At 35.0% G+C, this 13,070-nt stretch overlaps 1 protein-coding gene across 1 annotated transcript; it reads right to left on the reverse strand.

Annotated features, from left to right (window-relative positions):
* Window positions 1-451: 451 nt before the first annotated feature.
* LOC111023274 (TOPLESS-related 3) lies at window positions 452-10,851 on the reverse strand. The gene is made up of 25 exons (XM_022300669.2): window positions 10,480-10,851; window positions 9,622-9,801; window positions 9,383-9,496; window positions 9,007-9,165; window positions 8,410-8,575; window positions 8,195-8,324; window positions 7,103-7,218; window positions 6,831-6,966; window positions 6,598-6,707; window positions 6,381-6,450; window positions 6,201-6,274; window positions 6,029-6,124; window positions 5,846-5,938; window positions 4,982-5,109; window positions 4,175-4,409; window positions 3,912-4,079; window positions 3,717-3,803; window positions 3,255-3,407; window positions 3,069-3,179; window positions 2,475-2,654; window positions 2,234-2,362; window positions 1,965-2,060; window positions 1,296-1,478; window positions 1,040-1,215; window positions 452-923 (listed from the first exon to the last, which is right to left on the reverse strand). Exons 1-25 carry the CDS (start codon window positions 10,557-10,559, stop codon window positions 707-709), a joined length of 3,387 nt encoding a protein of 1,128 aa, XP_022156361.1. The 5' UTR covers window positions 10,560-10,851; the 3' UTR covers window positions 452-706.
* Window positions 10,852-13,070: the final 2,219 nt, after the last annotated feature.

Here is a 13,070-nt window from a genome sequence, read left to right on the forward strand (position 1 = left end):
GCAAGCTACATGAGACAAATTTTCGGAAGTCCAAAAAAAAAATTATGGTTAATTGTCCTAAATAAGAAGCAAAAATATTCTAATAAAGACGTTCAACTTTTATTCATTTAGGTCTTTACACTTTGATTATTTTGACCCTTGTACTTTCATATTCTAGTCTATATAAAATTTGTGTTAAAATAATTTTGTAAATAGAATTACATTAGTCACTTTTTTAAAGTAAAGAAACCAAAACGAACGAATAAATATTAAAAGTATAAGGACTAAAATGAACGCTTTAGAAGCATGATGAACTAAAACAAACCAAATACAAAAGTACATGAAGTATTTAAACCAAAATAATAATAACAATTCTTCCAAATTGATCTCTGTATTTCATTAAATATATAGACTAGTTTTTATGTAATAAAAATAGATCGCACAAGAAAGTAAAAAGGAGGGAGAGAGAGAGTTGTAAAAATATTTGTTGTAGAGGGGTTGGGTGTTAAGTAGAATATTCAATTATGAGTTAATTACAATAAATAAGAATATAAGAATGTATCTCCTAACCATTACATATAATTTGATGTCCAAAACTTACATTCTTTTGACATGGAACGGAACAGAACAGAACAGGTGAACCTACTTGACTGGATGACCTATAAGGTGATAAAATTACAGCTGAAAGTGAAAAGAGAGAGTGAGAGAGAGAGGGAGCCATTGGATCTCATCTTTGTATCTGATCTGGTGTGTGGTTGCTGGTGGTTGATGATGACGCCGTTCTCCCGTTCAGAATTCCGTTGTCCATCGGTGGACTTACTCCCCACTTCCCCTCCGATTCTGTTGGCTCGATCACTTTAACAGATCCGTCTGTCAACCCGATCGCTAACTGGTTCGGTTCCAACGGATGTGTGGCTACGACGAGCGGGTACACAGCTTGGCTTCTACACAAGTTAGAAATGACACAAAAATGGCAATGCCCATCATCATCAGAAATGGTTGAATTTTAACAAAACAACTCTCAGATGTTTCTTGGGAAGCATGGATTTTGATTACTTACGAATTCAACACTGCTGGTGGTAAGTACACTGCCGGGCCAATACGGCACCTTAGTCGCAGGGCATCGGCATCAAACACTCCGATGTTACCATCACAAAAGGTAGCGTAGACCAGCTGACTGTTGCAGGAATATGCTGCATAGGATATAGGGGCTGGCAGCACGTCTTGTGGAACCCACTGTGGAGAAGAATGAAGAGTTATATATCATGATATAATACCGGTATTTGGAGTGAATGTCGATAGTGGTGTCTCCATACCTGCCGAATACGATCCATTTTAGAGGCATCATATACAGCTATCTGTGTCTCGTGGACTACCAGCAAACGTATCTGATCAGAATGGAACTGTACACGAGTATCGCCAACAGGCGCCTTTCCTGCCGGGATCTGGATTGTTATGGATTTCCTCTTCTCCCAAGTATCAATGCTCCACAAACACAGCTGCAGAGTTCAGAAATTATTGATAAAAGATGAAAAGGCAAGAGCCACGGTAGGAGGAAAATATTACGCCCCAACAAAAATCCAAGCCGTACCACCCCAACGCCCGAGCATCGGTCTCTGGGGGCTCTCTTGTATCTTGGAGAACCAAAACATTTGCACATCATATGAGTATAAGAATTGGAGCAAAAGAATGAGGAACACATATGCTTAGACCTGATGCTATTATTTTATCCTCTTTTTTAGTAGGAACTAAAAAGAAGTGGTTGGTTGAAGGTAAGAATAAGACGTGATATTATTTTATATATATGCAAATATACCCATTCTGAAAAATACACATGGAAAAAGAACGAGAAGTTGAGATCAGGAAGAAATGAAAAGGTTGATTAATCCCAGCTGACAAAAGGAAATTCAAGTCATGTAACATTGTTAGCGATGATAATAGAGACAACAGAAATATATTATTGAAAAGAAAATAAAATCACTCACTTGAGCATCAGCACCAGAAGAAACCAAAATATTGAGACTGGTTGAGAAGGCCAAACCAGTTATCCGCTTCTGATGACCCTTCAATTTTGATTTTACCTTAAGAGAGAAGACATAATATGAGCTATTACTATAAGGTTAAGTTCCATCTCAGAACCTTGTAGGGTTAAGGTTAAAGCATATCGAGGTTGATGCATCTCGTTGGATATGAGAAACATTTGGAACCAACTAGAAAATGCAGACGGATGTAACTATATTTCAAAAAGAATTACCTCATCCACTCTAACATTGTATATGTGAATGGTTGAATCCTCCATTCCGATGGCAATAATGTTGTTATCTTGGGGGTGGAAAGCTAGGTACGTTGAAGCAGGGGGAGGAGGCATGAATGTTGTCATCACCTACAAGTAAAAAAGCGAGGTTTTCCATTAGAAAAAAGAAAGTCAAATCAATTCATCACTGAACAGAGAAACTAACGGTTAAAAAAAATTAGAGTTTTTGTGGATAAAATACCTTAAATGTCATCATGTTGAATAATGAAACTTTTCCACCAGATGCTGACATTACGTACGAGTCATTTTTTGATAGCGCTATACACGGGACAGCTTCTTCAAGGTTTACACCTGAGACGTCATTAGTCATGAGAAGACCACTGTTTGGTTGCCAATGCTGTGGAACAACATTGGCAGTGGCCTATAAACTCAACGGTTCAGATAACTCTCTTCCAAATGAATAAAACAAGAGTGCATGAATGTAACAACAGAGACTAATATCTCTGCAAATACGTGTGAGAGTCCTATTAGGGGTAGTTTGGGAATGATATTAGTATTGTAGTTAGGAACATTATGCTAATTAGTTAAGGGTGAGTTTGTTATAAATAGACGTATTAGGGAGGGATGGAAGGTATCTTAGAGAATAGTTTATGGTGAGGAACTTGAGAGAGTTCTTGGGAGAGAGATAACCCTCTCGAAAGGCTATTGATATTGTAACTTCTCTCTAATATTGCAATATAGTTACTTAGTTTCATTCAGTGTATTTGGGATCCTAACACTGTGATCTCAAGAAAGTGATGGAAATCAGCATATCATAAGCTGTTCAAGCTAGTACCTTTCCACTTGGATTCTGTTCATTCCGCGACCATTTCCAGAGCTTCTGGATTCCATTTGACCCAAGGGCCAGAAGACCAACACCAGAATTTGTGTACAGAAGTCTAACAACCTGAATGGTATGTAAGAATTGAGGCATGTGGAAAATAATATCTGAGATCACAAAAATTTTGAACATGCAACAAACCTTGTAGGAGGAATCCGTGTTGTCAGGCATGGCAACCAACCGGCAGTTGGCTGGATCAACAATTTCAGCCAACTGCCAGGGTTTGGCTTTATCAATTGCATCTTCTACAGTTCTTGGTTTGTCCACATTTCTCCCCAAGCCTTCGACTCCATTCTTCAAGAAGTGATTTATGAATCAAAATAGACAATAGTTCTAGCAGCATAATAATTCTAAATGGCAAATACATTAAAAGCTTAGAAGAAATTAAGGACGGCACTCTTGAACTACCTATGACTCTAATGACAAAGGCATCTAAGACAATTAAATTCCCAAGTGCATAAAATTAAAAGCGAGAATCAAAGAGTCGGGATATATAAACGAAATCAATTCATAATTGCTCAACTTTAAGCAACAATATCACGGCTAAAACCAAGTAGGATAATAGAACAATCTCCAAAATCACAAAAAGAAAACATGACTTACGAGAATTGAAGGTGGTCTGACTGGGGAACTTCTTTCTACTTTACAATTAACTGGACTAACACTTGCAATGGCAGATGTGCCAGAGACCTAAATGTACATATTTGTGAGTTTTAAAGATCATATTAGGAGTTTCTTAAAATATTAAATCAAATAAAGAGTAATCCTATAATGACATCAAAGTGACGAGGTATGGACCTTCATGGCAGATTCCATGGGCGATCTCAAAGCTTCAAAAGGTGTGGTAGATTCCATTGCTTTTAAGGATCTCATTCCCACAGCATTGGCAAGTATCTTGAACCCATTATCTACCGTAGTAACAGCAAGAAGATTTCCTTCCTTATTGAACCTTAAGCGAGGAAGACTCTGAACAAGCACACAGGACACAACTTAGTTCATCAAGATCAAGGATAACCTAGAATAAAAATGATCTAAAGATGAATAATACAACATATACTAACCGGAAGTCCACCTTCTGCATCTGTATAAGTGAGAATATTGACGTTATCCATATCCCAGAACTTAATCTGACCATCTTCACCAGCAGCCAAGAAGTGGTTCTGAGTAGTATCAAACTGCACAACACCAGCTGATTTCTTTCTAAATCCAGCATATGTCCTCTTTATTGCTCCCTCACTCTCGTTCCATTCAACCAGATAAGAATCTCCATCTTTACTAGTTCCACACGAAAATAATCTGAAAAATGAGGGGACAAATAATTATGAATTTTCATGCAAAATTCAAGAACAGTCGAAAGATGAATATTAAAAAGTAAAAGACAGCTAAAAGTTAGATAGGAAATATGTCTTTTGTTAGAATATTAAAAAGTAAAAGACAGCTAAAAGATATATGAACAAAAATATAGAGCATGGAACTAAAACTATACGGTTCATATATTACTGTTAAAATCCTCCAGAGATCTACATAACTTAGCAATGTAGGATTTGAGGGAAGTGAATTATAGAAGTGGAGCGGGGAAGGCAAGAGAGATAAATGGTAGAACAGAGTAGGAGAGGGGGGAATTACAGTGAGAAGATAGGATGGCAAAAACTCAGTAGTTCAATAAATATTAATAGCTAAGTCTAACAATCACATAACTTTGACTGTGAGCACCTTTTTGTTGAGTCATAAAAAACTTAGGTGATTCAAATCAGAAACAACAATCAAATCCAAAACATAGCAAGAAAAATACTAGAATTTAATAATATCATTGATATCCTAATATAGTAGAGCTGATCATATTTTTTTCCCATTTCAAGACTTCGTACCTACTCCCATCCGCACTATAAAGCATTGTTGTACACCACTTTCCAGGAGCATCATAATCAACTCTTGAACCCATATGATCATAAAGCCATGCCTTTATCTTCCCATCAAGAGCTGTTGAAAATATGAACTACAAAACCGCAAGTTAGTATATAACATTAAGCTCCCATTGAAGTTGCACCAACAGGTGCACAAATGCATAGCTATTATCAAATTAGATAAAATGCTAGATTCCTAATCCAGTGAAAACATAGTGCGTAATATCGAGAGAAGGCTTTATAAAACTGAGAACAGCTGTCATCCATGTGGTGTTGGAAAATGACTATTAAGAAAGAAAATACACAGTATATGATCCTGAGTCCCCCGCACTAACTTCAGTCTCCCAAACAGGACAAGTCTCAGTGGTGTTCACTCTCAGTTCTATTCAAGGATTACTCATTTACAACAATCTGTTCTTCTTGGTAAGCCTTTTTAGAACTCTATCTGTTTATCTCATGTTTATGTTATGTTCTCTGTTATGTTTCTTTTACCACGGCTTTCATTTATTTTCATTCCTTTGGGAATCTGTATCTTTGAAAATTCTATTTGTTTTCATATATATCAATGAAAAGTTGTTTACTGTTCAGAAAAACAAGACAAGTCTCAATGACAATTAAGATGCTCCTCCCAAGGTGCATTCAATTCAAAGTAGAGTTCCCCGGACAAAGATAGCAGCTGGAAGATAACCTCTTCCATCCATGTTTCTAAATGAGAAGTACAAAATTTCGTGCATCCATTTGAGACATACAGAAATACTGGAAAATGAAGCAGAGATAGCATAGTAAGAATCCAGTTAACTGCCAGTAAAATTTATTGCACGAACTCACTTGAATGTTTTCCTTATGATGAGGACATATGGAATACACTGGTGCCTCATGCCCTTCAAAGGTAAATAGCTTTCGTCCTGCTGTATCCCAGACCTGTTGGATTTCTCAAATTAAATGCAAAAGACAAGATTGTCCACAAAAAGTAATACAGATTTCTTAAATTAAGGGTGATGGTCTCTCTACCCTAATGAGTTTATCTTCTCCACAAGTAATCACACAAAGCATTTTATTTGGATGGGCGAAAGCCAAGTCATTCACTCCACCTGTGTGGGCATCAATCTGTAAAGGGAAGAGATGAGAGGTTAATAGAATCTGAAGTTGTCAAATTAAATATGCAAAAAAAGTAAGACCGAACCTCTAAATGTTGGTTTAGTTCATTCGAACTATTATATGAGTATAAATGAATTAAATGTTTGGTGAATGCCACCCCTGCAGCAACAAGAAGTGAGTAAGATAATCGATTGGGCATCTAAAATCAGTTGCCATCTATGACAATGAATAGCAAAAAAATTTGCCACTGTCAAAATGAACGTACCAAAATAATTCCCATCTGGACTCCAAGTGACTCGGCTGACAGATATTGGTGTGTCTTTTACCATGGCAGCCTGCATGCATGTTCAGTAAGACGCCAATCTCAGATCATGACTTCAAATAACTTCCACATATTAACATAAAATAGGACAATTTTAATGTTCCCAAAGGGAATATTAACATAAAATTAGACTACCAAAAGCTCTAAATTAGAATAAAACCTGAAATGCCAATGGCCTAGTTGTCATGTCCCATATCTTGAAAGGCTTTGAAATCACTCTCTCCCGAAGACCAAGTTCCCAAAGAGTAACTTCACCATTATTAGAACCAACTGTCCAAAAGACCCAATAGGTGAAGATTGAACAGTAAAGGAAAATTTTAAATCTTAAAACTTCTCCTAAAAAATCAGGTATATGACAAACACAATGTGGTTCGTACGATTCACAATCATTACCAAGAAGTAAAGTGTGGTGAGTAGGATGGAAATCCATGCTTGTAACAGTAGACCCTTGGTGCAATGTGAAAGCTACCGTTCTTGGAAGGTCTTCCAATGACCAAGAAGCTTGCTGCCTGGGTGCTGGATACGTGACCTGAAAAATGTATAGAAAACATGAGAAGACCCAACATTATAATCTTAAATCATCGAAAGTTGCACAAAGAGATCAAATTAGAAAAGATGATGAGTTGCAGTTACATCCATGATATAAAAATTAAGGGAAAACTTACCTCCTCAACAGATTGAGCAGACCGTAATCGCTTCATTAGTTGTTCATGCTCAGGATTTTGATAATCAACCATACCAGGATTTGCTGGAGGTGTTCTTGCATGCTTCAAGATTGAGACTGCGTATGTATAATGTAAGGTTGTCATCAGTATGCAAGGGCAATATAGAAATAATATCCCTCTACCTAGGTGTGTGTTGTGCAACAGAGGAGGGGTTAAATAACCCATTTTCTATAAATTCCTCTTCATTAGAAAGGTTAGGTGGAAAGTGTAGCAAATTTTTAGGTTCAAGTGGTGCTGTCCTCTCAAGATTCAAGTATTTCTGGTGCAAGTTCTAACAGGCCACTATTTGAAAGGAAAACCTAAGCTGTTATGCACTGATGCTACAATGGCAGCTTATTGAATTATTTGGATTGATTTTCTTTGTTTAGAATTGTGGAATTGGAAATCGTAAATACCATTGAGGACTTTTTTCATACTCCAGGACAAAACTCCTTATCTAAGGCCTTTTAGGATTAATTCCTTGATTCAAGCCAATTGGAAACCTTCCATACAATCTCTTTTGGCTTTTGAATTGGGAGGATGGTCTTTTCTTCCTATCCTTTGATATACAACGTTTTTAAGAAAAATAGAACTCATCAAATCAAAAGAGATGGATTGTGCATGCAGCAGACGTAGAAAGAGGATAACACCCAACCGTTGTTCTTCAAAGCAAAATTTGATCGAAACCAAATAAAGAGATGGCATTCAAAACATGTTTCATTTTTAATAACCATGGGGTGTTACAACCAGGCATGTTAAACTACCACAAAAATGCTAGGAAGCATACTTTCGAAAATCTTTGTTTCTACCTAGAATTCAATCGACCTCCCTGCATGCACAACTTGACACTAGGAACTACTACAGTACTCGATAGCTAGTAAATTGGCATTATGATTAATATTTCAAGAATGTTGTTCCCAGCTATTTGATGCCATGCTACCTTAATCATCCATAGAAACAGTCAATCCTGGGGTAGAGAAAACTCTTCATTGTAAATGTATTGCTTTGACACTCCCTATATATATTATACTCAAACTGAAGAAGAGAATAGACCTTGATTTTGTGGAACAGGAATGGATGAAGCAGTAACCACAGCTGCTTGGACAGATGAAGAAGCTGAGGCATTTGCCATCCAACCAGCTAAAGCGTTGGCATTAGCTGCAGCTCCAGCCGGAGGAAATGGCTGTTTGATTAAAAAAACCAAAAAGAAATTTAGCAATGACTTAATAGTCAGATTTATCCAAGGAGAGTAATATGTAACACCATACACTATGAGCTCCAAGTGGGGCATAGGGCGCAGGTTTTGCAACTGGAAGATTGACCGGTGTTGGTGCAAGAGGACCATTCGGTGGTGAACATGTATGGTCCATGAATAAGGTCTTGATATCAGGATTTGGCCGGGGGTTCTTGCACAACTGATGCTGCCAGTTCAAACTGCATCAGGCATCAAGTAAATATTATCAATGGTACGGAAGCAAAAGAATGAATAGCTCAGCATCCAGAAGTACTATTAGTCTTTTAATGAATTAGAATTCAATGTTGAAGCATCTGTTGCTCATAATATTCAAAAGAAAGTTGTTTCTCATTATAGTCAAAAGAAAGTTGTTGCTCATTATATTCAAAGAGAGAGATCATTTTTACTAAAACATATTAATCATCAAGGTGCAAAGTTCAATGCCAAAGATCAAAATCAAAAGGGGTGTAAGAGAAGAATCTGGGGCCACAAAGCCAAGGCACAAAGACGAAAAACTGCAGAAATATATCAGTAAGTCCGCTCAACAAACATTTGTGCTGATGAAGCACTACCAACTTAAGGTGGAAGTTTCAGGATAGAACCCTGCCGTCGCACCAACTAAGATCCTGACCTTTGATTGATGAGTGTTCGTAATCTTGACGACTTCAATGTTGGGAAGACAAGCTTGTCTCGGAAAAGGGGATTTGCCTCTATAAGCTTTTTCAACTCTATCAACATTATACTTCGGGCAGTTTTTGTGTCACCATACTTGGAAAGCTGCTCATTTTCCCTGGTAATAATTTATTAAAAAAAAAAAATAGGACTCAGTCCATGTTAACCACGTCCATATACAATAGCATAGTCATTTTTTATTTTTTTTTAACATGTTTTATTTTTTTTTAACAAGAAATAACATAGTCATTTTTATTTTATCACCTATATATAGGATCGGAAGGATATTGGATCGATTTTGATAGCTTATTAATAATGCACATGCAATAACTTACCTAAAATTACCAAGAGTCAAAAGCTGTGTAATTTCTTTGTACAACTCCTCGTTAAATGTCGAGAAAACTTTCAAGTCGCTTACCAATATCTCCACAGCCTTCGCCTTGTCATGCCTTCAACATTATGAAACAGGACAAGTTATATATTATTCCTTTTAAAAACAAGAGAGTTACGGTTCCTAAAACAGGAAAAGCAATCTTGTACGTGTGTCTGAATTAGAAAAAAGAGAATCAAGTACCGGTCAAGGGCTTCAAGATACTTTTGCTTCCTTATTTCAAAAAATATCTTCATCGAGTATCTGTTATCATCAACTTTTGTATATCCAGATAAGTACTTCTCAACTTCCTCCCATTCTCCAGCCTGAACTTTTTCCTCAAAGTACTTCATATTGAAGTAAAACCCAGATTCTTTCTCAAGCCTATAACATAAAGAATTAATTCCTCAAACAAAACATCAGCAAAACTCAACAGAACTCAATTTAAGGAGGGAATAAATGCTACATAATAATCAATGATGCTGATACTGAAGGTGTATAACCTTGATATTGTAATAGCAATAATAATAATAATAGAAAGCATCAGACTATGAAGAAAATCTTTTGGTTTCATCACATCTTCAACTGTCATTTCTCTGCACTTTCTAGCAACCAAAATCTTTACTTAACATGAAAAGGACAATTAGAAACTAAATATAGGATATTTTTTATATCTACTGATACGAAACAGAATGACAGCATTATATAATACCACATGCTACAAAGTCAGGTAGATAAAAAAAAAATTCCTCTCCTCCACTATTCGTCCCCACAACCAGATATATATATATAAGCGTTAATCTGAATTTCTCAATGTAAAAAAGATAAAAGGAAAATCTCTAAAAGCATTAAAAATCAAATATGCTCCAAGTACACACTTGCCAGAATAGAAACCGGGCTGGAACAATAAGTAATGTGTTTTAGCATTTATTCAACACACATACCGAACGACCACAATTCAGATTCACAAATTATACTCCCCCTATTCCTGTCTAATTCCATTCAAATAAATTGAACAACTCCAATACACAATTAAGGAAGACCAGGGAGAGAGAAACTTACTTGTGCACGGATTCCTTGAACTTCTCCTCCTCGAGGAATTGAAGTATGAGAAACACCAGTTCTCTGCTTAAAGACGACATTTATTCCAACTGATAATCCCAAAACCAAAACCCTGCCGTCCAGAAACCGAACCACACAACCCAACCTCGAAGCTGAGAGTTCAAATTCCCCACCAAACACGCCCGAATCCGCCCCAATATCAAACGCAACTTCCAAATCTATGCTCAGACTTGCCGGAGAACCTCAAAACACGAAGAATCATAGAGCTTTCAGGCATCACTCGGAGCGAATTCCAAGGAATTCTAGGGTTTCAGAGGCTGCAGAGACGAGAGAGAAGAGGACTTGGTCTCGCTATCTTCGATGCGTTGTACAGGGGTCTCTCTTTTTCTACTTGCCTATCAGTGACAAACTTTGATAACTTATTTCAATAGTTTATCAGATCTGTAACCTCACTTATCAATAAGCACTTTTGCTTATCGCTTCTGAGATATAAGAGCAATTAAGAAGCCGTGTTGCGGATTCGAACCACTAATTCAAATCTAGTGAATATTCGCAACACACGTCCAGTCGTACCCTACTTCCTCTCTCCTCTCTCCTCTCTCTCTCATCCCCATAACTCTCTTCGTACAGTCGCTTTCGGTTCGCTTTAAATAGGCTTTATCTCGTTCGCCAATAGTTATCGCCGAGTTTCTCGCGGTTATTATGGTTTATCGCAAAGTTATCGCGCTTCTTCTTTTCAGTTTTTTATTTCTGCAAAAAGTAAAAAGAGTCTCACTCGCGAGCGGGATTGATGCTTCCCTAACGGATTGGATTTGAGTGTCGACAGTGGGCCCCACTTTGGATGCCTCAACTTTTTCTGGTTTTTTTTTTACTTCTTAATTTCATTTCATAAATTTAATAATTATTTAATTTTATTATAATTTTTAACTCTAATCTGAATTGTACTATTTTTATAACATTTTGATTTTCTTATTATATTTGAAAATATACATTTATGGAGATATTGCTTTTTTTTAAGATAACAAATTGTAGATGATTATTTCTTAAAAAAATGGAAGATATTTGACAATCAATTCAAATTTAATTTTTAATTTTCGAATTTACCGTGTCAAATAGATTTTGAATTTTTATTTGGTGGACTTAATTTCTAGAATAACATTTTAACTCTGTTGAATGTGTCTTCAAAGCTCTAGATTCTTATTCCCTTTTTAGGTAGGTTTGTCAATTTTTTTATCTTCAATTTAGTTTCATTTTAATTATACATTAATAATTATTTTTGTATTCATAAACTTTGTAAACTAATAGCATAGTATAAAAAAAATTACTATTCACTTTACCAGTTCAATTATGTTCACATTGACGTTTATTTGTTGGGTAAGATAATAAAAACATGGTGTGATATTGAACTTACAAAATTGGTGACAAAGACTATTAAATATAAATTCAAAATTCAGAAGAATTTACAAATCAGCTATATAATTTATTATCGATATTAATTTTGAAAATATATCATTACAACTCTGTGGTTGAGAATTTAGTCTATAAAAAACATAATTAGTCATTGTTGGGCTTCATTGCTGACTTAATATATTTTGTTATTATTGAATAGCTTAATGGATAAAGATTGCAAAATATTTTTTATTATATAGCTATAGATTATTTATATAGTTACATTTTTTTAAAATATATATTTTGATATTAACTATACATATTATTATTATTTTTATAATGCTTGTTTTTGAAGTTTGAGATAGCAAGTCTTTTACAAACGTCGCCGTCGTTGATATTATTAAAATAATTTTAACAAAATCCAATTACACTGATCCATTATTGTATTTAATTAAAAAATAATTGGACTAGCCTAAAACCTAATTTGATTAGGGCATAAGTAACCTTATAAAAGTCAACATTTGTAATTTTTACTCCTACGTCTATAATATTATATTATATATATGGAAAAAAAAAAGATCATAGACTCGATAAAACCATGTACAAAAATTTATATGCAAATACCTCTTTAATAATTATTTTTTCCATAGAAACAAATCTAATTTATAAAAAATAGAAAACTAAAAACTAAATGGATCGAAATGACATAAATGGTATGTTTTGAAATTTTAACTACATTTTACCGGTAGTACGATATCTCGTAAAGGGTTTAAAAGGACATAGATATTAAATTAAATTAAACCAATATGTTGAATTAAAATAAAATAAAATTAATATTTAAAAAAACCAATAAGCACATTTTTTTTAAATACTATTTTGAATTTTTACTTTCAACTCTATTTCATTTTGATTGATCTACTCTCAACTTCTATTATCTTAATTCATACTTTTAAAACGTCTATTTTATTCACCTACTATTTTAAAATTTAAATACTACTTCGATGCTTTAAAAATATAGATATTAAAATGGACAAAAGTTGAGAGTAAGAAAAGTCGAAATCAAAATAAATTTGAAAAATATGGGTATAAAAATAGTATTTTAAAAAAATTTGTCATGCTCACACGTTTCAGTGGAAACCTCTGGCACGTCTCAACATGCTAAATTTTTGAATAAATAAATAATAATGTTGAACAATTGACAC

The sequence above is a fragment of the Momordica charantia genome (genome assembly GCF_013281855.1).
Source record: "Momordica charantia cultivar OHB3-1 chromosome 8 unlocalized genomic scaffold, Mcharantia_2.0 BLBB01000008.1, whole genome shotgun sequence".
Lineage (NCBI taxonomy): Eukaryota > Viridiplantae > Streptophyta > Magnoliopsida > Cucurbitales > Cucurbitaceae > Momordica > Momordica charantia.

Excerpts from the sequence above, each read along its gene's own strand:
- LOC111023274 (XM_022300669.2), bottom strand. The coding sequence starts at position 10,559 with ATGTCGTCTTTAAGCAGAGAACTGGTGTTTCTCATACTTCAATTCCTC. Across the intron at positions 8,325-8,409 it reads CCCCACTTGGAGCTCATAGT|CCATTTCCTCCGGCTGGAGC; the intron begins GTATGGTGTTAC and ends TTAATCAAACAG. Across the intron at positions 2,363-2,474 it reads TCAACATGATGACATTTAAG|GTGATGACAACATTCATGCC; the intron begins GTATTTTATCCA and ends TTTTACTTGTAG.